General features: G+C 44.5%; 1 protein-coding gene across 1 annotated transcript; it reads right to left on the bottom strand.

Annotated features, from left to right (window-relative positions):
- Window positions 1–466: 466 nt before the first annotated feature.
- Window positions 467–27020, bottom strand: ARPC1A (actin related protein 2/3 complex subunit 1A). Its single transcript, XM_068524237.1, has 10 exons — window positions 26898–27020; window positions 21472–21564; window positions 19519–19623; window positions 13504–13726; window positions 10760–10867; window positions 8155–8367; window positions 5760–5835; window positions 5370–5563; window positions 2401–2491; window positions 467–857 (listed from the first exon to the last, which is right to left on the bottom strand). The coding sequence occupies exons 2-10, from the start codon at window positions 21533–21535 to the stop codon at window positions 819–821; spliced, it is 1113 nt and encodes a 370-aa protein (XP_068380338.1). The 5' UTR covers window positions 21536–21564; window positions 26898–27020; the 3' UTR covers window positions 467–818.

A 27020-nucleotide genomic window follows, 5' to 3' on the forward strand; every position in this document is an offset into this window, starting at 1 on the left:
GGGCACACAGCCATGCTCTAGGCTACGCTGTATTCATTTATTTGCGCCTCTCAAGAGTCTCAGCCTTGAAATGTCAAACTTTGTGTCTAATTATGAAGATAACTTAGTTTGGGTACAATAATCTCTAAACCAAAATGACAACTTGTGCTTTTTCTCTCCCACTGCACACTCCCGCGCACACGCCTGCCACGGGCACCGGGCAGGGGCTCCCTGGCTGCTCAGTGGAGGCGGGTTTCTCTGCTGCCCGTACGCAAGCAGGGAACAGAGCGCCTCCTCTGCCGAAGTCCTGCACGGCTAAAGCATAGCATTCGAGAACCGGTTCTTTTGGGTAAAGGCTGTACAAGATGGCTCAATATAAGAAACTAAGAATCTAAGGTTCTACCCTAAAAACTAACTAGTATAACAAAGAATTTACCCATCTTTTCCTACTAAAAATGCAAACGGTATAAGGAGACAAAACCAAAACCACATTCAGGATTTTTATTTAATTTTTTAGCGGACAATTTACATGCCTCCCCCACCCCTTCCTTTAAGTTAGTGTGACAATTTTCCATAATAAACTACTTAAAGAGAAGCTTTGGTCAAGAATGGAATGAAACAGCAAAACAAAAAAACAAAAAACAAAACCCAAATCACTGCTGCTTTTAAAAAACCAACACTTTCACCAATTATCCTCAAACAAAACACACAACAAGGTTTGCGTCATATGTGTCTTCAGTGTTTCCTGGCGGCCGGCTCTCCTGCCCATCATGCAAATGGCGGAGCTGCCCGGCGCAGCCTGTCCGTCCTCATGCTGGATCTGGGAGGCTCGCTCAGCTTCACATTATCCGAAGGCCCTGGATAGAAGACTCTAAGGTCTGGAGAGCGGCAGGAAGAACACCGATGGTCAGTGGGGACCGGCCATCCTGGCGTTTTCCCCAAGGCACTACCCCACACCCCCTCCTTCCTGGCTGAAACCCGCTCCCTCTGAGACGGGCTCCCGGACTCTGGCCTGCAGAGACTCTCCCGGGCAGGGCTCCCCCTGCTGGCCCTTCCAGGCCCTGCGCCGCCTTGTCCCCACGGCCCCAGCCCACAGGCCCTGGGCACACGCCTGCTCCCAGGGCACGTATCTGCTTATCATCTGTGTCACTGGCCCTCACTCCAGGTGCCCTGACGGCAGGCTCTCCCGTGTTTCTGTGGCCCCCATGCAGCCAGCCTGGTGCACAACGCCTAGCGGTGCTCAAAGGCGGATAGATCAGCGAGGAAAATGCGCTGGAACTTCCCAGCTCACTCGCAGAGGAGAAAGGACTTGGCCGCAGGGATCAAAGGATGAAGGGCGCAGCTACCTGCTCAGGTGGAGCTAATTACACAGGTGCGCGATACCCCAAAGCAGATGAAGGTAACAAGGGTGAGGAGACACTTGTAGAGGCAGCAACATCAATCATGGAACCGCACAGGCAGTGGCAGAATTCTGTAAACGTTTAACTTCTGGGGGTTAAGTCCGCAGAGCTGCACACCGGAGCTGCTCTCTTACCCCCGCCCCTCCTCCCCGCCTCCTTATCCCAACCCCGAAGCTGGAGGGTGCACAGGCCTCCGGGGTTTGTCCCTCATGGTCACAGCACCCATCCACGCGGCCTCCTAAATCCCTCTAGTCCAGAACCTCCTGGCCACCCCCTGCCCCCCAGCACGGCTGGAGGCACATGCCCGCCCCCCGTTCACTCCGGCAGCCTCTGTCCAGAGTCCTGGCCACCCAGGCCACCTGCACGTCACAGCAGATGCCTTTCCACGTCGGTTCCGGAGCAGCCCCCAGCTGCCCGCAGGCAGGGCCCGCTCTGCTTCCGCAGTTCCCATGGCGGGGCCTGAGTGCAGCGCGCGCCCCTCGAGCCGCTCGGCTGCTCTGCACGTGCTGCCGAGGCAGCTCAGGCAGTCCATGCAGCCCCCCCAGTGCCTCAAGGTGAAAACAGAGGCGCTGGCTCCTCTCCCGGAGCTCCACCCGACCCCCGCCCTCCTCCCTCTCCCACGACGAGCTCCCCGAGGGCTCCTTCACGTCCACGTCCTCAGTGCCGGCACCCGGCCCGGCACCCGGCAGGCAGGCAGGGAGTGCTGATCCGATTAGCTGGTGTCAACCATAAAAACATGTCTACAGAGTTCAGCTAGTCCGGGCCCAACCTGGGGCCCGCCACCAAAGCAGCCCCCAGCCCCCCTCAGTGACTCCGAGGACATCCAGTGTGGACCGCACCTCAGTGAGACAGTGCGGCTCTCTCCTGCTAACAGCTCCCAGGGTTTCAGGAGAACCCCAGCCGGTGCACTGCGCTCCTGACGTGCACTGCAGTTGACGGCTGGGTCCAAGAAATGAGGACCAGTCTTCTCATGGGAAGACTTCTAACACAAACGAGATCTGTTCTGAAAGATAGACGATACCTTGAAATCCCAAATGGTCATGGCTCCATCGATGCCAGTAGTGCAAAATTTGCGACAATCTTGCTTGTCCACCTCGTAAATAGACACTTGACTGAAAAAAGGCAAAGACAAGAGAGAGACTGTGAGGCACATGGTGGAAGTGAGCCCCAGCCTTCCTAGAAGGGTAACAGCGGTTTCAGGAAACAAACTGCCTATCAATTCCTTTGAAGTGTCCATAGATATTAGTCTGTAGCGATCTGACTCAGAAAATATTAAACTGTATTTTATTACCAGATGTCCAGAAAAGAAAAAGACTGGAAAGAGAGAAAAGTTAAGAATGTGCACTAATTAGAGGGGCGTGGAGAAGCAGGACAATTCAGGCCACACAGCGTGCACCCTGCGGAGCCAGGAGAGGCCACGACCACAGCTGTGACTGAAATGGACACCCTGCTTAAAAAAAATACTAGAGGCATCATGAAGCATGACTGAAATCCAACTGGCTCCAAACCAAAACTCCCAAATTACCCTCTAGGACAATGAGGGCATAGGAGTCAAAAGCTCTCCTTACATTTGAAATTAATCATTATTAATATTAGCAACATTCAGACACACCACAGAATTCCAACCAAGCTCAGCAGAGGAGATTGATGAAACAACTTGGCTTAGCCTGATTATCTGAAAAACTTTCAAGAAAACCAATTCCACAGCTCAGACAATATTTGTCTTTCTCCCTGAAATGCCTAGAACATTCCATCTGGGGAAGGGGATGGCACACACCACCTGTTTCTGCACAGCCTACGGGCTAGAGAATAGCCTTTACAATTTTAAGTGCTTAGAAAAAAATTAAAAGGCTATTATTTCATGACATGAAAATTATGCGAAATTCACATTTCAGTGTCTATTAAGTTTTATTTTTTTATTTTTAAATAAATTTTAAAATTAATTAATTAATTTATTTTTGGCTGCGTTGGGTCTTCGTTGCTGCCCGCGCGGGCTTTCTCTAGTTGCGGCGAGCGGGGGCTACTTCTTCGTTGCAGTGCGTGCGTTTCTCACTGCGGTGGCTTCTCTTGTTGCGGAGCACAGGCTCTAGGCACACAGGCTTCAGTAGTTGTGGCTGGCGAGCTCTAGAGCGCAGGGTCAGTAGTTGTGGCGCATGGGCTTAACTGCACTGGGGAATGTGGGATCTTCCTGGATCAGGGCTTGAACCCGTGTCCCTTGCATTGGCAGGAGGATTCTTAACCACTGTGCTACCAAGGAAGTCCCTATAAAGTTTTACTGAAATACATCCATGCATATTTATCTCTGTACTGTCATGGCAGCCTGCAGGCCACATGGCAGAGCTGTAGTAGTTGTCTACTACAGTCTATGGAGACCGTGTAGTCCTCGGAGCCTAAAATTTACTCTCTGGTTCCTTATACAAGAAGTGTGCTGACCCTGCTCTAGGGTAAAGAGGCCTTAATATCTTGCAAATAAAAGCAGTCACGCCAATCTGCAAGGGTCTTTTTATTTTTAACCTCAAAGTCTCAAAAAGGCAACGAGAGCTGTCTCTTTACAGATACACAGTCTGCAGAGAAGCTTAAGAGAACCTCACAGAAAGTAATTTTGAAAATCATTTAAGACAGAGAAACTTGAAAAGTGTGGAGAAAAGTTCTGCAATGCCTTCAAATGACTACTTTTCAATAGAGCACAGATATTTCCAGCCTGTTTTAAGCCCAGTGGCCCTTTCTGCTGAACATGACAACCTGCAGTTAGAAATTCTCTTGAAGAGGGACTTCCCTGGTGGTCCAGTGGCTAAGACTCTGAGCTCCCAATGCAGGGGGCCCAGGTTTGACCCCTAGTCAGGGAACTAGATCCCACATACTGCAACTAAGAGTTTGCATGCCACAACTAAGACCCAGCGCAGCCAAGTAAATAATAAAAAAAAGAAAGTAATACGAATCTTATTAAAAAAAAAAAAAAATTCTCTCAAAGAGAAAGTCTAGAGGTTTCCATTATTCTTCCCATGTTCATCACCCACATTAAAGTCTCTCAACACAAAAGGTCTAGTCAAAGAATACAGTGCAGGGCTTCCCTGGTGGTGCAGTGGTTAAGAATCTGCCTGCCAATGCAGGGGACACGGGTTCGAGCCCTGGTCTGGGAAGATCCCACATGCCGCGGAGCAACTAAGCCTGTGTGCCACAACTACTGAGCCTGCGCTCTAGAGCCCATGCTCCACAAGAGAAGCCACCGCAGTGAGAAGCCAGCACACCGCGATGAAGAGTAGCCCCTGCTCACCACATCTAGAGAGCGCCTGCGCACAGCAATGAAGACCCAACACAGCCAAAAATAAATTAAAAAAAAAAAAAAAAAGAACATAGTGCATTTCTCCTCTAGATTAAAGAAAAAAACAACCAAGCTTTCTGGACACGACACAATTCTACTGTCTTATTTAACCACAGACACCTGATGAAAAATAAGTCAAGGAGTTTTTTAGCTTTGTCACAACGATGCTGGAAAATCTGTCTAATTAAACGATCTTCTTACTTGTACACCTTACTTGAAATCCATGGTTGAAGTGACAGCTACCTTTCAAACAGGATATGACTGTCAGGTGCTCACTATTAGAGGAACACGACATTCAGGAAGGTCTCCTTTTGTCCTCAGTCAAGTTTCTGAGAAAGCAAGACCCAGAAGAGGCTGCCTGACAGGCCGTGCCAGCTCACAGGACCGCAGCAGGGCCTGAGCTCCGCACGCGGGACACCCAGACCGTCTATGCCCTGAAGGACATAATGACTTCGCGGGGGCGGCTCGCTCTCTGTGGCGAGTTGGAAGTAAGAGCCTGCAGCCGGGAAGTTACAGACCCCTCGCCGCCCCCGTTCCTGAACGGATGTCTGGGTCCGCAGGACACAGAACATCACAGGGACCCGTCAGGGAACAAAGAGGGGAGAAGGGCAGCCCGGTCACCTAACCCTTCTGCGCAGCCGTCAGGCCGGGGGCCGGGCGGCACCTACGTGATGCTGTTCTGGTGCAGCGTCTCCAGGGCCGTGTGGCGGTCCTCAGTCGTGGCCCGCTTGTCCATGTTGCGGAAGCGCTCCATGGCCGACATGTTGCGCTGGATGCTCTGTTTCGGGATGTCTAGCTTGGAGACGAAGGTCAAGCAGCCGCGGTCGTCGCAGCTAAAGAGCATGGGGCAGCAGTCATGGCCCTGAAACGAGGGATCGGTCAGGCCCTGCGGGGTGTGCGCCCAGCGAGCGCCCCAGCAGAGCGGCCCCACCACGGGAGCCTCTCGAGCTGCTTCCCCTACAAGGCTGCTGCCCCGGGCTCGTGCGCACAGCCACAGGGCACGCCCTGCTCCCGTTCTGGAGAGTAAGCACAGGCCCCGGGGCAAGAGAGATGCTTACAGCGGCCACGACGCTGTTCTCCGAGACGAAGCGCACACTCAGGAGGGGCAGGAACTCTGTCTTCAGAGTTGAGACCCTGAACACAAGAACAGTGTTAACCCGAGATGGAGCGGACCACGCAGCCTCTTCAGACACAGACGACAAAGGACCCGTCCTCATGGGGGCTTGGCAGGATGAACGAACACTTATGTTAAGGGGAGCCCCATGACCCAGGCCTCCAGGGATCTCCAGCATGAGCCAGCCCTGAGGTGACCCGCAGACGCGCAGGCCTCTGCCCCCTCTGGCTGTACCCACCCCTCCTGCACCCCTGCTCACCACAAACTGCCCTACACTGCGGTCCCAGGAGCGCTGGTTCTCTGCCGCCTCGGCTCCCCCTGCCCCGTTACCCACATGCCCTTTCTGCTCCCCCTGCTTTTCCAAAGTCCACCCCAGTCTCTCAGACTCGGCTTGAGTTTCATCACCCCCATGAACAGCCTTCCTGGACCACTTCAGCCTGCAGCGGCTGCTCCTCTCTCTGGCCTCCTAGAGTTGACTGTCACCGTCACGCAGGACTGAAGGCCTTTCTCTGCTCCCCTGTCCTCACCTGTGCTCACGGGGCTTCTAGAGGGTTGGGACCACAGACATTTATGGGAGTCTATTCTGTGCCCCACCAGGCACCGGGGCAGGAGCTACGGCCACCGATGAACACGACACAGTGTTGGCCAGCCAGGAGCTCACGTGAATGGGCCGTGTGTATGTGTGTGTGTGTGTGTGTACACACATATGCTTCATGGTCATCTGGCCGAGAGATTACACAGATACGGCAGCAATCATTCTGGTTGATGAAGTAGGATCATATGGCTCCATGTAAAAGATGATGCATTTTGAAACTGTGTCTCAGGAGACACCCCTGCCCTATCCCCTGCAGTACGAACGGTATTGGATTAAAGTCCTAACACCTCATCTTAGGCTCTCCTGTGGCATACCTGGCTCTTACTACATGAAATACTCTAAGATGGAGAAGGGTAGCGGATGTAATCTGACTTGCAGGACCGGAGAAGCCAAATAATAAATCAATACGAAGGTAGACAAGAGCTTATAATATAAGCATATGCTAAGAGCTTATTATGCATTACAATAAACTGTACAGAAATCAAATAGCCATGACAAAACATTATTGAATGACAAAGAGCAAATTACCATACAAAATGTATACCATAATCCCATTGGAGTTAAAAATGAAAAGACAGGGCTTCCCTGGTGGCGCAGTGGTTGAGAATCTGCCTGCCAATGCAAGGGACACGGGTTCGAGCCCTGGTCTGGGAAGATCCCACATGCCGCGGAGCAACTGGGCCCGTGAGCCACAATTACTGAGCCTGCGCGTCTGGAGCCTGTGCTCCGCAACAAGAGAGCCCGCGACAGTGAGAGGCCCGCGCACCGCGATGAAGAGTGGCCCCCACTTGCCACAACTAGAGAAAGCCCTCGCACAGAAACGAAGACCCAACACAGCCATAAATTAAAAAAAAAAAAAAAGAAAAAAAAAGAAAAGATATATGTGTCTATATATGTACAGAAATCTTCTGGAAGGCTTCATAATTTAGATTGGGGGGGTGTTCAAAAAATTTAAAAAAAAAATTCACCCCAATCAGTAAAATGCATATTCTTTCTGAAATGTCACTTTGTTGTCAGTGTGGGGCAGGGGGAGTCAGATGTGACTGGTTCCCTGCACGGGGGACAAGTCAGGAAACCCTTACAGGTGGGTTACCTTTAGCTGCCAGCGGAAAGGATTCACCGGGACAGAACCAAGATTCACAAGCGGAAAGGACTGCCGTCACACTCTCTGCCCCTCTAGACACGATAAGCAGACACAAACTGAAGTGTGATGAGACACACGCTGCTCTCCTCAGGGCCGAGCAGGCACCTCCCCACAGCGAGTCTCTGCGATTCGGGCTCCCCCAGCGCACACACCAGGGGGACTGGCTCCCAGGGTGTCAAGTGTCACTGCATGAAGGCCCACATGAATGGAGTACTGTCCACTGACTACACAGAGTAAGAACACATCTCCCATTTCATCTAAGGCTGCTGGATGCCATTTACATGTTGTGAGGAATTCACAGGAACAGACTAAACTGCCATCTGAAGGAACTCTTACTAGGAGCAAACCAGGAGACTCCTCTGGAGGAATCACAATCAGCACTTCCATTAAGAAGTGTTTCTGGAACTGAGACCTAAGTCTTCAAAATTTCCCCAAATGGACAATCTAAATGTGTGAAGATAACTTTAAAGGCTGCCTTGCAGCCTGGTTCGGACTTTTATGCTAATGCCCTGCACTTATACCCAGGGAAGGGCAGCCTCAGGCCAGCTGCTGAGATCCCACCCCACTCCTCTCTAAGTCCAGACGAAGGCAGATACTCACTGCACACTTTTTGAGGCATCGGCAACGGACACGGTGCTGTCGTGGCTGACCCAGGCCAGGCGGCTACCGCTGGCGGAGAAGCTGACCCCGTGCACCCAGCCGCCAGTGCCACTGCCACCAAACTCTGACATCAGCTGACCAAAAGGCATCTTGCTGCCCCAGGGTGTACTGGCTGGCTTCTCATCCACTTCTTTAATGTAGGCAGAAAACACTCTGTGGTTTAAGGGCAGGAAGAGAAGGAAAGAGTAAATGAAAATATCTGTATATAGAAACGGGCCACAGGCAGCTGCTGTAAGGTGTCCCAAAATGAAAAGATACTGACTCACCAAAAGCAAAACCTGAAGACAGACAAGTTCAGATACACAAACCTCTTAAGACACAGAAGGGTTCTAAGGGCTGCCTACAGGTCAATTCAAGTTTGGCCTACGTCGCGTCAGGCACTACTCTCGGGGCGTAGCTCTAGAAGTGATGGACACAAAAGCCCTTCCCTCCTGGCGTGCATCCAGAGGAGGACCTTGCTGTCCTGCCCCTCCCCGCTCCCTGGCCCATGGCAGGCTCTGCTAAATGAGCACAGCATACTTTCGTGTCTGCTTCACCTTCATTCTTAACGCAGCAGTCCAGAGCCCACACAGTCAAATGGTAAGAGAGAGGAAACTATTTGCCACTCTGCAATAAACCACTGGCATTAACTCATTTAAAGAAAGAAAGGGAGCGACTTCCCTGGTGGTCCAGTGGTTAAAACTCCATGCTCCCAATGCAGGGGGCCCGGGTTTGATCCCTGGTCAGGGAACTAGATCCCACATGCTGCAACTAAGGAGCCCGCCTGCTGCAACTAGCTGCAACTAAGGAGCCCGCCTGCTGCAACTAAGAGCTGGCAAAACGAAAGAAGAAAAGAAGGAAGGAAGGAAGGAAGGAAGGAAGGAAGGAAGGAAGGAAGGAAGGAAGGAAGGAAGGAAGGAAAGAAAGAAAGAAAGAAAGAAAGAAAGAAAGAAAGAAAGAAAGAAAGAAGGAAAGAAAGAAAGATAGGAAAGAAGGAAGGGAGGAAGGAAAGAAAAGAAAGGAAGGAAAGATAGGAGGAAAGAGACATCCAAAGAGAAAGTCAAGGGAGGCCAGCGAGAGTGGGAAGGTTCTCCCTAGTGTCGCCCTCAGGCCCACTGTCCAGCCTCTGTGGCAGGTCTAGTCTGGGATGAAGGCGGGTCCTTTACAGCCTGGGGTCATCAGTCTCTTTCTCTAATTCCATGAAGCTGTGTGTGAGGATGTTCTGACCCAGAGTTGGGAAGCAGAAGGGCTAGAGAACAGCTGGGGATCTGCCCTCCAATGCTATTTCTTTATACTGCTTCTCTTCAAAAACTTCTGAAACTTAAAGACTCCCAAAGCGATCTGGGATATTTTCCCCCTAAAACAATAATGGCGGCAGCAGCAGCTCTGGAAGAGGCAGGACAGTGGAGAGGCGAAGGAAGCCTCGAATTATCTGTAAGTTAGATGATGTGACCTCAGAATCTCTGTGCTTTAAATCTGCATCACGATGGCTACTGCTTTAGTCATCAGAAGCCAGGAAAGAACTGTGCTGCCAACTTGAGAGCTGGAACAGAAAAGACCCTGACCCACAGGACCACAGGTCAAAGCCAAGTTTACTTCTGGAAATTAATATTAACAAAAGAATTGTAAGCTATTTGTACAAGCAGATTTTTAGACACAGCCTGACAATCCAGGTGGTATGGTTAAGTTCCATCTTCTAAGGGAGCTGGAATGACTCTGGGTAACACATCACAAACAACAAAATTCCTGAATATGAAAAAATCTTTACTGTTAACACTGGTTCTCAAGTAGAAGAGCCAATATTTTTCCAAAAAGTACCTTGACACTATTGTACTCCCATCCCACAGCCAAATTCCCATATATATCCTTAAAAAAAAAACCCAAACCAAAAACCCCGTGAGGATTCTTGGATATAAATCACTAGCCAGGTTTTCTGAAATTTCTCCACATAGCTTACCAAAGAATGCTGCACCCCACCTCCCAACCCACCACATGAAGCAACATTTGCTTTTCTTCTGGCTAAGGCCGGGGTGGGGAGGAGGGAGCCTTCTTGATAAAGAACAGCTTTAGAAAGCAATTACACTGTATGACCCTTAAAGCTCTCAGCAAAGTGGCTGTGTTTCTTCTAGTCTCACGCTAACGACAAATAAAGAGCTTTAGCTGAAAAGCAACCATACAGTAACAGCTCAGCAGTGCCCTGTTCAGCTCCGTTTTGTTGATCTTGGTTTCACTCTGGAATTTGCCCAGTCTGCTGCCTGGGTTATGAAATGAGAAATAACACCGTGGGAGCGGGGGACCCTGTACCTGGACGTTCCGCCTGAGGAAACTTCCTGGCTCCACCCTTGCATCCCTCCGCCTGCCCCTCCTGGTCCACTGCTTTCTATTGATACCTCCTGATTTCCGCACTTGCTGTAGCTCCTTTTCTAGATCACAAGCTCCTTTCATCTCTGGGACCCTCGTGGGGCCTAGCACAGTACCTTACAAAGAAAAGGAACCTCAAAAATACTTGCTGAAAGATGAAAAACGAAGAGCTCAAGGCCGTCTACCAATCCTCACTCGTTCCCACCTGCATTTGAAATCACAGGATCCTGCAGCCAGCAAGACGTTGTTGGGATGCCAATCCAAGCTGAGGACCGTGGAGCGAATGGGTTTTTTAATGTGCTTGCTTACCCACCTACAAAAAGAGAAAACCCATTTTAGTTTATCCACGCCATCAAGCAACCGTCCCCAAATGACCTACAAATGTGTGTCAGGCGAAAACACCTACACATGGTTCTCACGTGGCCGCCGAGTGTTCTACCAGAGAGAAGGTGCGTTTCTAGAGGAAGAGAGGAAGGGGAACCATATGTGGCCCCTTTGCTCTCCTGCCTTTCAGGCTTTGATGTTTTCATCAGAGCAGCCAGTTCGGAACTTTCCCGGCTACCAGGGGATCCTCATCATTAAGTATATTTATGGATTAACTCTCATACCGTCTCCCATGGACTTTCACATTATGTGTGACTCTAACCTTTGAAATAAAAATTGAGGTTTGAAATCACTTGAATTTTTTTTTTTTAATAAATTTATTTATTTTTGGCTGCGTTGGGTCTTCATTGCTGTGCACGGGCTTTCTCTAGTTCTGGCGAGCGGGGGCTACTCTTTGTTGCGGTGCGCGGGCTTCTCATTGCGGTGGCTTCTCTTGTTGTGGAGCACGGGCTCTAGTACTTGCAGCGTGTGGGCTCAGTAGTTGTGGTGCACGGGCTAAGTTGCTCCGCGTCATGTGGGATCTTCCCGGACCAGGGCTCCAACCCGTGTCCCCTGCACTGGCAGGTGGATTCTTAACCACTGCGCCACCAGGGAAGTCTGCTGAATTTTTATTACAAATATTCAGTGATTTGTTCCTTTGTTTTGGGTTAAGTTTGGGTTGTAAAATAGTTTAATTTCCTTTGTAAGTCTCCGTGAAACTGCAAATTCTTTATTTTTTCACAGAGAAATCAAGAAATTAGCAGACCCTCTTGCTGGTGATGGGCCTCTGACTAACTCTCTAGCTCCACTAAAACGTTTATTTATGTCTAAGATCAGTCATTATTCTGGCCTAATTCAATTTCTGTCCCTAAACTGCTGCTTAAAAACCAATCCTGTTCTACTGCTTAGGAGCTGAGAGACTTACTCTCGAGCAGAGCGCCCTTCCTTGAATGTTAAATCACTTTTCTATAGAATCTTTTTCGTAGGGGCTTTTCTGAAAAACAGACAACATTCTGACTTGTTTTATAACAGTTATTTTACCTTAAAGGCGTTTAGAGGTTGTTTTAAAGCACTCGCATCCTACAAATGAATTACAATGCCATAGCTGAGACATTCCCCTGAACATAACGGCTTGCTCAAGGGACAATACCTCGTACTACAGTAAAGCCCAATTTGCCTGAATCTGAGACTATTTTTCAATGAATAAAAATGCGAAGTCACTGAGGTTGAAAGCTACCCAGGAAAAAAGCTGTTTCTAATCTATTTGTTACAGTGAGCCTTCTAAACAATTTCTTGCAGGCAACATTTTGTTAGCTTTATTTTTACACATGCTTGCAAGCAAGAAAAACCGCAGGTCTTCAATTCATAATTCAATCTTGCTGCAAATTCACAGACTCGTTTCAAAGAATCAAAATTTCTGAGGTTTTACTAAATTACAAAGTGTAATGTGATAATCCCTTCCTTTCCTTGTTTCAGACAGTGACACATGAAGAGTAATGTGTATCCGGCTACTCTTAGTACAAGTACAAACACTGCCAGTTTCGCACTAAATGACAATTCCATGTTGAAGGGTATCTACCACCCTTTCTGAACACGTGCCAGGTAGAGCAGAGTGGTTTCCTTATCAAAGTAAGCAGGAAGGAGTAGTTAAAATAACTTACTTAGCCATAAAATAAATCCCTGTATTTTGACTGGCTCAGCTCCAAGTGGTTTACAGTATAAAGTAAGTACAACAGGCTGATTATATTTCTGAGATTCTGGTCAAATTTTAAAGTTTAACAGTTTTTTTTTTTTTTTTTTTAAAGATTTATTGATTCATTGATTGATTGCTATGTTGGGTCTTCGTTTCTGTGCTAGGGCTTTCTCTAGTTGCGGCAAGCGGGGGCCACTCTTCATCATGGTGCGCGGGCCTCTCACTATCGTGGCCTCTCTTGTTGCGGAGCACGGGCTCCAGACGCGCAGGCTCAGTAGTTGTGGCTCACGGGCCCAGTTGCTCCGCGGCATGTGGGATCTTCCCAGACCAGGGCTCGAACCCGTGTCCCCTGCATTAGCAGGCAGATTCTCAACCACTGCGCCACCAGGGAAGCCCAAAGTTTAACAGTTTAAACAAGTAAAATATTATACCGGGACACAGATTTGGTATAAAACTTTACAGAAAGGAGAATACTGTTATCTGTAAGCCTCCTAGATACTTTAAGTCAATAGAGACAGGGAAAAAAACTTCCGTAGGGCACTGAGCATCTTTCAAGTTTATAATTTATATATCAGAGTAAGAAAACAGCAATTTAGACAGTACAGAGTGAGAAGAGTTGTAGCATCTTAAAGAACAAACAAGCCAGGAGATGAGAACATGGAAACCACAGGTCAATATTAATATGAGAAAGATGTGAGATTGGACTCATTGCACACAGAAGAAGGAAGAATGCTCAGAGAGAATGGAGAATTTCAAAGGAAAAAAAAAATCTCCAGATGAGGAAAAGCTGAAGTTACAGTTAAGCCTCCACCCAGTGCCTCAAGAAGTCACCGAGGACACAGCAGTCCAAACGTATGATTCTACAGAGAAATAAAAATACTCATGTTGCTCACCAGTCATTTTCGGACTCGAAGTAACAAACAGAAATGAGTCGTGCTCCGCTGCCCACAGCAAATTTGTTCTCTAGCGGGGACCACTTGACAAAAGTGGCTGCACGGTTAATCCTCAGGATCACCAGGGTCGGCTTCCAGACACCATCTTTCTGACTCCACACGTAGGCATTGCGGTCAGCCCCACAAGTGACGATGCGGTCACTCTTGGGAGCCCAGTCAATACCTGCAAGTTGAGACGTGGTGGCATCTGCTCTGCCTGGCCATCGACAACTGACACGGCACCAGCAGGAGGCCACCGGCGTGGCAGGGCTGGATGTGGGCTTGGGACCTTCCTCCCCAGCCCATCCTTCCCCGCCTATGGTCCTGGTCACCACCTCACACACAAAGGCAAGGATGTTTCTCTGCAAAGTTTCATAACTCAGGATCCTCTGGAGGCCAGGCAGAACAGAGCTGTTATAACTGCGGAGGTTACAAACCAAGCAGGGGCATTCTTAACACCCAGCCACATATCTTTAGAATATCTGATCTGAAGACCCTTTTCTTCCTTCTTTATTGGATTTTTTTTTTTGCTCTGAAAGTACCTTTATTCATTCAGTAACAGACCTTGGTCCATGATATTAACTGAAAGTCTGCTATATGACCTACAAATAAAACAACATATAGGGTAAACAATCATCAGTATAGAGAGGGGAAAATATAAATTGTGATTCTTCTGAAGGTCACTGTTTTTTAAACTAACCGAAATACCTTTTTTACATGATACAGGTTCTATGAAAGAGTCTTTGAGTATCTTTGCATCTAAACGAGGAAAAGACCTAAATATGTATCTGAATGTAAGATTTATTTTTCTTATTTGATCAGACTTTTACTTACTTGGTGCCTCTATGAAGGATCCCAAAGTCAAGGTCAGTTTGTTATATACCAAGAGTAAAATCTGCTATGATTCAGTCATTTTATAGTTACTGATGAGGTATTTTCTACAAGTATAACTTAACACTGAAGGTATAGAAATACTACTAATAAATTTTTATTATAGATATCTCTCTAAAAATAATTAACATTCTTAACATTTACATGAAAAAAGTAAGAATCAAAGTCTCCATTAGCCATAAATCACAGTGACTTTAGTAGTGTGAACAGTTTATGTTCATTCACCTACAGGAATAGTCAGCTCAATTATTCATACCAGTGAAGGGAAAAAGATGGGGAAGTGTATTCTCAGTGATGCGTATTTTTATTTCAAATCCATTCATTATAGGACAGCTTTGCAGCTCTATTAGATTTTAAATTTTATTTTTAACTACAAAAGCAAACCCACATATTATCACGAGGCAAACATCACAATGGGACATATGCAAAGTCAAAAAAGCCCTGCTTCCATTCTTCACACATATTCTTCCCGCAAAGGATACTAATATCATGGCAAACATTTTCTCCTGTTTTTTATAAATCAGCAGTGGTTATACATTATTTTAGAACACTGATCTTATCATAATAATTTCCCAAAACATCCCACTGTTGTACGTTTTGTTCCCAATCACTTATTAGAATAGATAAAACTGGAATAAACATTCAGGCACATACCTTCTTGCTCTGGTTAAAATTATCTCTTTATGATAAATTCTCATGAGTGTGATGCAAAATAGTTATTTTTATGACTGTCTTGTTTTCCTAACTTGATTACAAGCTTCCTGACAATACGAAGCGAGTCTCTGAAACTACTGTGGTGGGCAGACCCTGGAGTGGTCTCCGAGATTCCACCTCCTGGTGTTCACGACTCTGTGGGACACCCCTCCCTGTGGGTGTGGGCAGGACCCCTGACTCACTTCTAACCAGTGGAATGCTGGGAAGGTGAGATGGATGTGACTAGTGCACAAGATTACCTAAGAGCATGGCGCCCCTCTTGCTAGAGACTCTCAAGGTCTTTCTCTGTTACTCTCTGTTGAAGAAGCAAGCTGCCATGAATCTCTCAGCTGCACGGAAATGAATTCTACCACCATCAACCCGAAGGCGAATGGAAGTAGATCCCTCCCTGGTGGAGCCTCTGATGAGAACAGCCCTTCCGTGGCTGACACCTTGATTACGGCTTATGAGACCCTGAGCAGAGGTCCCAGAGAAGCCAAGCCCAGACTCTTGACGCACAAAAAACTGTGAGATAATAAGTGTGTTTTGGTTTAAGTTGCTAAGTGTGTAGTATTTGTGACATAGTGATAGAAGACTAATACATCCTCTAATATCCAGAATCCTGCCTTGTAATGAGAAAACTCAGTGATTCTATAATGATTTTGACAATCTCAAATTTCACCCCATTCCAATATCACCACCACTTTAATTACACACGTATGTATTTTATAAGAATTCCTGAGGTGCTTTAAAAAAAAAAATCAATAAATCCTTACTCTCTAAGAAAAATACAAGGAACTGCCTTCTGCTTCATTTTCTAGTTCTAAGTCTACTTCTGTGGCTACATCTTTCATTTGAATATAGAAGTTGTAAAACCATAGTCGTAGCCTCAACCTATTTTTAGATAACATTAGATTTTAACTCTTTTAAAACACAGACTTGTTAAAAAGAGAGTGGGAAGGGCAAATATTCAATAAAGGCAAGTTCTCATCTCTTGCTAATTTAGCGTTGCATCTTTTTTTGTTTTCCTGCCACCAGAAGACTTCGAAGGAAAAGAAAAGGAATCTAACATCTATCCTGTCTTTCCTATACTAACTATATTTCAGGAAAACCAAATAGTAGATGAAGGTAAGCATCTCTTTTATGAATGTATTCCAGCTAACAGAGAAGAAATGATAGATTTAGAATATTATCATGTTGCAGCCACTATTAAATTAATGGCTATGGGCACTGATCATCAACAACTGCTAACATCACAGAAAGAAAGACAACCGGACATTATGTGCCTCCTTCATGAAAGAACCTGCTACCACCTACCTTCAACTAGCAATTCACAGGAAACACAGAGGACGAAGAAATATGTGAAACACCATGGGCTTGCAATCCGTAAAACCCAGGCTCTGGAAAACACTACAGGACAAACAACCTGATTTCTCAATTTTCTTAACAAATAAATTGCAAAGGAAAAGAAAGAAGGGAACCTATAAACTTAAGAGATAGATCAACTGATCACAACCATGTGTGTACCTTATTAGGATGCCAATTAAAACAGACTATTGTATTGGTTATTGTTGAAGAGTCCTTATCTTTTAGAGACGCAAACTGAAATATGAAGTGATGCAATGTCTGGGATGTGCTTGAAAATAGTACAGGAAGAAGAATTGAGAGTGAGTTGAGAACAAGATTAGCTGTGAATTGATAATTGCTGAATCTGAGTCATGGGTATATAGGGGCTCATTACATTACTCTGCTTTTATATACTGTCTATTTGAAAGTGTCCACAGTAAAATGTTTTTTTAAAAAGGAGATGGTGATCAAGCATTTAACACAAAAGAATAAAGTCAGAGAAAAACACCAGAACTCTGATATCCCTTTGATGCATGCCATACTCTTTTTCTCTGTAGTACTGAGCAGACTTTTCTTCTAAAAAGCTTCAGAGGGTAATTTTCTTTTTCCGTAGTTACTATCTCTCTGAGAAATTATGTTTGATCCTTGGTCTCCTGCCACAGAGTTATATTTAGACTTTTCCAACAACAGTTTTTTCAGATCTAAAAAAAAATGTCATTTGAGCATTTGGACAGAAAACAGGCCCAAGTTCAAAGGATTCCAGAAGAGAAGCAGGGGGAGAAAAAGGACATAACTAACTATTTCACTTTTTTAGCTATTTCTTTGGTCTTTCATCTTGGCTCTTTCTCATTTGTAAGTATTTCCTAATGTTAAAATTCCAATTTAAAATGAGTGTTCTTATTTTTAGGCTGTAAGGCCACTGGCAAAGGGACTTAAAGAAAATAGGCCAAACCTCATAAAAATAAGGTCGTGGGAAAGCAACAGCAACAAAAATAGAAATTATGTCTTTGGTGCTGGTTTGGTAATATAGTTAGTCGGTTCCTGACTGGCATCACATACAAATCACTGGTAAAAGCAAGAAGGGATGGTCATAAGTTTTTGCTGGGGATACAATGTAAGGGGTGCAGAGGGTCAAAACACGCTATGTTTTTCTCTGATTGGGGGGAAGGATATATTTAAGCTAATCAGTATATTAGGGGATTAGAGGCAAAACTCAAGGGCCCCAATTAAAAAAAAAAAGAAAATTACCATCAGTCCCTGTGCTGCCCACTTAAGTGCAAAAATCATTGTGAGAAGGGAAACCCAAGACTGCGGTGAGAAATTTATAATTGAAAAGTTATGGAGAATAAGTTTTGATGTGCTTGGCCAATTGTTTAAAGCAGTTGAATCACTTAGTCAGAAAATAGGATAAAAAAGAAACTATGGTAGTAAGGGTCAAAGACCAAGAGTTCTCCCTGAACGCAGCAGTAAGTTAGTATGTTTTTTTAAAAAGTAGCCAGACATGATTTAACAACAAAGCAATACACTGTCTTGAAATCTGGTATCAAGATATGGTTTACTAAGTTCTGAAAACATTGTAAAAATTCTCCATTTTTTCTTCCTTCTCCTTTATTTCACACTTGGTTAATAAAACTCGACACTGCTCTCTCTGCTTGCTACCTTTACCCAACTATTCATTGATAGTTTTTGTCAAAGATGAAAGTTACTGTACACTTAGGAATCTGCCTCAGAGCTAATGCTTTAAGATCCAGTCTTCTACAAATTGACAAGAACAAGTTAAAAACTCGATGGAAGAATGGTTAGGAGTTATGAACAGTAAAGTCATGAAAATGAAAACCCAGGTGGCTAATAAACATCTGCTCAACCTTTCTATTAATCAGGGAAATGCAGCTTATAGAGTGACCAAAGATCACTCATCAGCCAGTCTGCTTCTATCAAGCATGTGTGGGGTGTGGGAAGATAAGCACTCCTATCAGGGCTGCTGGGATGAAGGCATCTGACAATGCCTGGCAAGGCTGAAGATGTTCGCACCCCTGTGGTACAGCAAGTCTCCCAGAGACATTCACACCTGAATGGAGATCTGCCCGGGGACGCTCAATTTAGCACTTCAATGTCACAGGGAAAAAGCGGAAGCAACTTAAATATCCTTCAGTGGAGGAAAGAGTAAATAGATGAGGTATGAAATGCTACCCAGCGGGTAAAAGGAATCAATTTGGTCTAGATACACCTACATACATAGAACTCAGAAACAATGTGGAATGCAAAAGTAAGCCACAGGAGATGCGTGCTATGATGCCATTTATGCAGTATTTAAAAATTCTAGCCAATAGTACTAAAGACTGCTTACACACACTGACACACACACACACACACACATACATGTATGTGAAAGTATGAAAAAATGTATGAAAAAATGGACGGGGACAATGTCATACCAATTACAGTGTCTTCTGGGGGAGAGGAATAGGACTGGTGGTGAGAGGAGACTTTACCATTATCTGGAATAATACTTCTTATAATAATATACTTCTTATAATCAAATCTTTGTTTCCCAAGTTTTCTGGCACAGGAAAAAAGATAAATAGCTGCTAATTCTGGGTGGCAGGAATATGGGTGTTTGTTATATTACTCTTTGTCCTTTTCAATATTTTGGAATGTCTTCCTTGCCCTAAAAACAACATACAGGAAATTTTTGGAAGACACAGCGTTCCCTTAGGACTTGGGAACACAGCTTGGCTTGCGGTTGCACACAGCTGACGTGCTGTCTGGTTTTCGCTTTCATGTCTCATCTAATCTAAGCTCTCTAGTCCCCAGAGTAGGTTGTGTTTTCTGTAACACTAGGAGAGCACTGCATACCAGCTGGGCTCAGAGACGCACTTAAAAACTGAGGTCACTATTATATATTTTCTCAAATTTTCTCAGGAAAAATCAGTAAATGCTGCACTAAGTACCGTGGCAGACTTCCTTTACTAGTCTATCTGTTTACACAGAAGCGTGCTAGACTTGGAAATGCCGTACTAAGCTCATGTGATCTCCCTTTTTTACCTGTGATGTGTCCGTTGTGCTCCTTGAGTTCATGAGCTTTCACCCACTGGCTCCCGTTCTTCTTATAGATGTGGACTTCGTGGTTATTGGGGCTAAGGGCAATCTCTGGAGAAAAAAGTCAATAGTTAACACCTGAACTCGAAATTGTCACAAAAAAAGGGATGTTACAGTTGGCATTTTAAAAACAGACTGAAGGAAGGAACAGGAAAGCGGTTTCAGAAAATGGTTCCCAATATTCGTCCTGAAGAATTCCTTTATTATTTTTTACCTCTACTTGGACCCCATATTTTAAAATGTTCTCTAGAAAAACTGAATTAAAAAATTCATTTTATTAGAAACATATACAACTGTCAATTAAAGTTCTAACCAGTAACAAATAAACAATATTACTATACTTAACTGATATAATTTTATTTATTTTATTTTGTTTTGGCCCAGCCGCTAGGCTTGAGGGATCTTAGTTCCCCGACCAGGGATCGAACCCAGGGCCCCGGCAGTGAAAGTGCTGAGTCCTAACCACTGAACCGCCAGGGAATTCCCTTAACTGATATAATTTTAGTCCACAGTAAATATATTTGACATTTTAGCTCGCCTGTACAACACTATTAATGACAAATATTTAATTTATGTTAGACTTTCTGAAATGCTACAAATAGCTCATAGGCTTTCATTACTGCTATCATAGACCCAGGTTGGAACCACTAGGTTATAAAAACAAACAAACAAACAAACAAAAACCCCAACAACCCTTGACACTACTGATAAAATATATTGAAGTTTTTCTTTACAATAAAGCCAATATAAATCACAAAATAAAATTCTCAGGAGAACTCTCTTAGATCAATCTAAAATGTTAAGAATATACATATATGATGGATTTTTTTGAACTTATACTAGTATTTTTTCCTTTCTAGTTCATCCATTTTTAAAAAATAAATATCGATTTATTAAAATTAAAGTCTATGACCCAAACTTTAGGTCAATCATTTAATAGTTCCCCCATCTATCATATCGCCCATTTATACATAATATCCAGAACAGGCAAATCCATGGAGACAGAAAGTAGATTAGTAGTTGCCTAGGGCTGGAAGTTTTGAGGAAAATTGGAAGTGAATGCTAATGGGCATAGAGTTTCTTTTTGGAGTGATGAAAATATTCTGAAACTAGACAGTGGTGATTGTTGCATAATTCTGTTTAATATACTAAACACCACTGAACTGTATACTTCAAAAGGGTGAATTTTATGACATGTGAATTATATTTTAATAAAGCTATTATTTTAGACAGTGAATAAATACCTAACTTTTAAAAATAACTCATGGGTATAATACTACACTTCTGTCTGTTTTTAGATTTTTTTTTTTTTTTTGCCTTCTCCTTGTCATATTACCTGCACTTTGCTTGCTGTACTACACCTACTTCTAAAAGTCTTCTCCATCCCTTTCTAGTTTGCTAGAGCTATAAAACTGGAAACTCAAGCTTATTATGAATAACATAGTAAACACTAGATAATACTGCTCTCAGTACGCCACTTGTAAACCATGTGTGTCTGTAACAGCTTATTTCTAGGTCCTAGTATTCTGACTAAATGCTGGGTCATGAGTGTTACTGTACAATCATCCCAGATATTGGGTTATTAGGGCAATGAAAGATGTCTCTGATATAAACTGTCCTCCAGGTGATACTGTAGAAAAAGAAGTGGACAAGGAGCCAGAAGGCCTGAGTGCTAATTACGGCTCTGACATTAACTTGGGTGTAACCACCGGAAAGTCCTTCCAACCCTCTCAGCCTCGATTTCTCTACCTGTAAACCAAAGGACTGACCTAGTTCTCTCTGAAGCTATATCTATGTCCTGTTCACATATGACATTGAAATATGTGATCCCTAAAAGTACCTACATCTAAAAGAATCAAAGGTACCAAAATAAAGGAGCAAAGTTAATAGCATACTTACGGGTACGATCCCTGTTCCAGGCATGACAGGTGATTGGCTCTAGTAAAAACTGATGCAGGGACATTATTCTTAGTGTTTTTAAAGGACAGAAAGCTGCAACAAGCAACAGAAAAAGCATTTAAAATGGCAGGCAACCCATATTTAAGTTGTCTGGGGATCCTGAAATGTTTGGGGATAAATAAAACAATTCTTCCATTGAAAAAGACCAATCTCAATGTCAAAACTTAATCATTTAAATACAATTAGCACTGTAACCACCAATGTATAGTTTATTCTGTCAAGGGTCATCAAGGGACTCTAAAACCATGAGTTTAGGACTGTTGGGGTACAAGATATTCACACAGTCTCAAATGATCATCCCACAGATTATTTATTAATTACAAACAGAAAAACATGCATTTACAAGAAAAAAATCTGGCAGTCACCACCTTAACCAAGCAATCAATCTTAGTATCATAAGTAGTGGAACAATATAATCTGATGGGCCTCCTGACAGGAGACAAACTGAAGGGCACACCATCACTTATAAATAGTGACCACTTAATTTATTAGCCAGACCAGAATACTTTCAAGAGAGCATAAAGGGGCACTATTAATAATTATGCTGCAATGGGCTTCCCTGGTGGCGCAGTGGTTGAGAATCTGCCTGCCAATGCAGGGGACACGGGTTCGAGCCCTGGTCTGGGAGGATCCCACATGCCGCAGAGCAATTAAGCCCGTGAGCCACAACTACTGAGCCTGCGCGTCTGGAGCCTGTGCTCCGCAACAAGAGAGGCCGCGATAGTGAGAGGCCCGCACACCGCGATGAAGAGTAGCCCCCACTTGCCACAACTAGAGAAACCCCTCGCACAGAAACGAAGACCCAACACAGCCAAAAATAAATAAGTAAATAAATAAAGGAGTTCCTTTAAAAAAAAAAACAGGCCACAGGACTATGCTGGAGAAACCTGGTAATATGGCCAACCTACCTATGAAGTATTTATGCCAAACATATTGTATTTATGCTAAATCCAGTCAACATCTAGACCTAATTTCCAGTTTACAGGAAATAAAGGGGAGTGGAATTAGTTAAGTAACACCAAGGGGAAACAAAGAGTTAAAACCAGAATGTGTCCCATCCTATAAAACAATTGGCCTGGACATTCAAAAGAGGTCGGGGTTGGGGAGGGTGGCTGTTCTAGATTAAAAGAGCTATGAAAACCAAATTTGATAAATGAAACTTGATTGTAAACCTACATTTTTAAACAGCTGTAAAAGATGTATTTCGTAAAATAGGAAAAATTTGTATTTGGACTACCTATCACACAACAATACGGAATCATTTTCAACTTCTTAACTATGATAATGGTTGGCTGTTAGGTAGGAGAATGTCCTAACTCTTAGGAGATAAAGATGATGAACTATTTAGGGATGAAATGTCATGATGTCTTCTGTAACTTATTTTCAATCATTCAGGACAGCAAGTAGATGTATAAAGAGCAAATGTGGCAATACGTTAACAACTGGTGAATCAAGGCAAAGAGTAGGCAGGTGTTTGTTATGTTAGTTACTCTTTAAATTTTTTATTGTAACTAAATGAAAAGCAGGAATCTGTGAAACATCATTAAAAATTAAATCACACTCTCCATTCTATAGGCATCCAAATCTAGATATACTGATGAAGCAACTTTTACCTGAAATAGGAGAAATTTTTTCAAAAAAGCAGTCAGCGGTCCCACCCCCTTCCCTTTTTTTATCATTTCTAAGAGGCACTCTCACAGCACTCAGAGTTTCAATACTTAAGTACAAGTCAACCTAGGGTGGAGACTGAAATGTGAGATAGGAATTCTGATGCAAGAAGGAAGTGAATGGAAAGGCCATCAGAAGGTTGTAAAGTGAACAATGAAAGTTCAGACAAAGCAGAAATCAATCTTAGTGGGAAGCAAAGGAAATGTCTCTGCTAATTGTTGTAAGGGAACCTAAAGGTCAAAAAGAGATAAGTGTACCCTTAAATAAAACATCTGGCAGAGAAATATCAGTGTTTCACATTCTATTCTAAGAGTGAGGATATTTAGGTCATTAATTTTTTTTTACAGGTACATGTTCTAGAAAGCAAATTGCAACTCACAAATAAAATCTCTAACTCGAAATAAAAAAAACTTTTAAATGAATTCAAATGAGACTGCTTAATTTGTTTGTCTATTTTTTTTTTTTAAATAAACCTCCAGAGCTCAGTGCATGATTCTTTTTCTCTGATATCATAGGCTTACCCATTACAAAAGGTTTTACTCAGTTACTAAAAATAACATGTGCCATAAACATCTGCTTAATTAAAAGAAATTTAGTTTATATGCCACATTTTAAAGGCTTATTTGTTAACTGAAACAAAATTGGTCTGCAATTTTGTTTAATAATCACATTGATTTACATTAATAATTAATGTAAATTAATTTACATTAGTAATTTAATGTAAATATCTACATGCAATAAAAGCACACATTTCATATACAGTTAAAAAAGAAAAGGTGGACTACCCTGGTGGCACAGTGGTTAAGAATCCGCCTGCCAGTGCAGGGGACACGGGTTCCAGCCCTGGTCCGGGAAGATCCCACATGCCACAGAGCAACTAAGCCCGTGCGCCACAACTACTGAGCCTGTGCTCTAGAGTCCGTGAGCCACAACTACTGAGCCCGCACACCACAACTACTGAAGCCCGCATGCCTAGAGCCTGTGCTCCACAACAAAGAGAAGCCACCGCAATAAGAACCCCGTGCACTGCAACGAAGAGTAGCCCCCACTCACCGCAACTAGAGAAAGCCCGCGCGCAACAACAAAGACCCAACGCAGCCAAAAATAAATAAATAAATAAATTTTAAAAAATGTTCTCAACTTATAAAAAAAGAAAGGTGCAGACAAAGGCTTTCTCATTCTAAAACTCACAGTTATAAGCAATGCAGCAAAGCCTTCAAAAGAGGTAAACATTTACTCAATAGCATAATTATTTCTAAAATCGCGTTTCTAATTTTGTTATAGCATTCAAGTTCCATATTTGGACATACACTTACACTTAGACCTGTACTTCCTTCTATAATCATGTGGCTATTTTAAGTCTGTAGGCCAAGACAACACTCATGTTTGTCAGATTCATAAGACACCAGTAAACACAGCCTGTGTTCATTAAACTCAGTGAAAGCAGGATAATGACAACTTGAATTTTGTACAAAGAAAAAGAAACCTTCTGTCGTAGGGTGATAATTATAATTTCTAAACTGTGATTCATATTTAAGTGAAATCTGATAAACTTTGTCTTAACGAGGGTAGAGAGAAGAAAAAGGGAGAGACAAAAAGGTGCTGCGTTAAATTTAACAAACTTCTACTGATGAACTTTTAATGTCCAGCACAGAGAGAGAGAAAGAACAATTTATCGGACAGTATGATTCCAGGGACCCCCTCCACCCCCCAACTCCTTTCTTTACCTATCACTTGAGTCATCCTGCTATTTGGTTAGCCACGGGCTGTGGAGCCAAAAGGACCTGGGTTTGAATCCTGGCTTTGACACACAGTAGCTAGGAAATCCTGGGCAGGTCACTCAATATCTCTAAAACTCATTTTTCTCCATCTGTAAAATGGACATAGAACTGACATCCCAAGGCCAGTGGTAGCAGGATTAAATAATACGTGAAAGCATGTAGTTCAAAGCCTAGCCTAGAACAGATGCTCGGTTAGTTCCCTTTCTTCCTCTGACCCAAGGCTTTTGAACCATCCCTAGAAATACACCAGTAAGTACTTAAGTACTTACACCAGTAAGTACCCTCTGAACTTGGAAACACCTACCTAGGCTTTAAATTCCCGGCCCTGGAGCTTTAAAGTATTCGTACAGTGGGAATTTCAGTTCCCTGCTTGGGGTCAGTTTTCGAGACTGTGATTCATCCAGCTTCTAATTGCTCTCAATACCCAACCCAGCAATACCACCAGGTGCTCCGACAAGGTCACCACACCCTCCCCAGTGTTCAGAGACAGGTTCCAACTCCAGGCACCAGCCTCACCAGCAGACCAAACTTCGTTAGGCAGAACCTGTTTCCGCACAGGATTAGTTACCTAGATCTGATACTCTCCCCCAGCAGGAGATTTAATTTTCCAAGAATGATCCCCTCCTTTAATTGTGGTAAGTAGATGAATTAACCTCTGAAGGCCTCCGAATAGGTTGTGTAGGAAGCAGCCACTTACACCTACTCCCTCACAGGACAAAAACAGCCTCCTGAATGATACCTTCTCCTTTTCTTTTCTTTCTTTTTTTTTTTTTTTAAAGATACCAGAAAAACCCAGGGCCTCCGGGAAACCAAAAGGTTAGATTTAAAAACTGATAAAAGAGGGCAGAACTAGGATAATTTAGGTAATTTCAGCAATGAGTTGAAATAGATAAAAGTAGGTCAGCATTTCCTTCCGGTTCCAAAGCCCCAGTATGAGAACAGATGGCTTTATAATTAACGATTCTAAACTACAATTTATTAAGTGCCTGCCATGTGCCCAGCAGTGTAGTAAGTACCAGGTTGGGGCCAGAAACATAAATAAATCTGACACTTTCCTGGTCCTCAAATCTGGGGGGAGAAGGGTAGACGAGGAAGGGGAGATAGAGACAGACAGAGAATGCCGAGAAGCAGGAATAACAGCTAACATTTATTGAGCACCTACTCTGGGCCAGGAACTATCCTAAGCAATTGATGCAAATAAACTCACTGGAGCCTCAGAAACCCCCTGAGGATCTTATTACTGCAGATGAGAAAACGGGGACTCAGAGAAGCAATCTTGCCAGGGTCATCCAAGCAATGGTGGCGCCGGGATGGCAATCTGGGCAGCCCGACCGGAGGGGTGTGGTGGGAAAGGCGCTACAGAAGGGTTCCACGGAGCGACGAGGTACAACTGTGACTTAGGGGAAGGCGGCACCCAAGCGGGGGGATTCTTAAAGAACTCGGGGGAAGGTTCTTCTCGAGCTCGGGAAGGTCCCCCAACAGCTGAAGGATGGAAGGCGGCCCTAGACAGGAGCCAAACATTCCAGGGGCGCCTACGGCGCGCAGCGACCCTATTCTAGACGCTGAAGAAAGGAATGAACGGTGCCTCGTGACGCTCGACTGGGGGAAGATGATCCCATTCACCACAATATTAGAGACTGGGATAAATGCCCACAATGGAAGCGCAGGAGAAGCAGCTTTTAATTCTGGCATCGGAGGAGGCTTGGAGCTCGAAAATCGTGATAATGGGATCTGGACGTGTGGGGACCCCAGGGCTCGGCGGGCCCCTCAGAGAACGCGGTTTCCCCGCCCCCTCCCCCGGCCCGCCCCTCAGCCTCAGGGCCCCACGGCCTAAGCCCCCGCCTCGCCGCCCCCGCGGGACGAGGCCGGCCCAGGGGAGGCCGGCAAGGCCAGAAACTCGCCCCTGCTGCGGCTTACCTGGGGGTCGGGACCGTCCGAACGGGCTCGGAGCGTTGAATTCGCGGACTCTGGTCAGTCGACGCGAACGGGCTCCGGCGGGCGCGGGCGGAGGACCGAGGCCCTGAGGGAGCGGCTGACAGA

This window comes from Eschrichtius robustus, chromosome 16 (genome assembly GCF_028021215.1).
Source record: "Eschrichtius robustus isolate mEscRob2 chromosome 16, mEscRob2.pri, whole genome shotgun sequence".
Classification (NCBI taxonomy): domain Eukaryota; kingdom Metazoa; phylum Chordata; class Mammalia; order Artiodactyla; family Eschrichtiidae; genus Eschrichtius; species Eschrichtius robustus.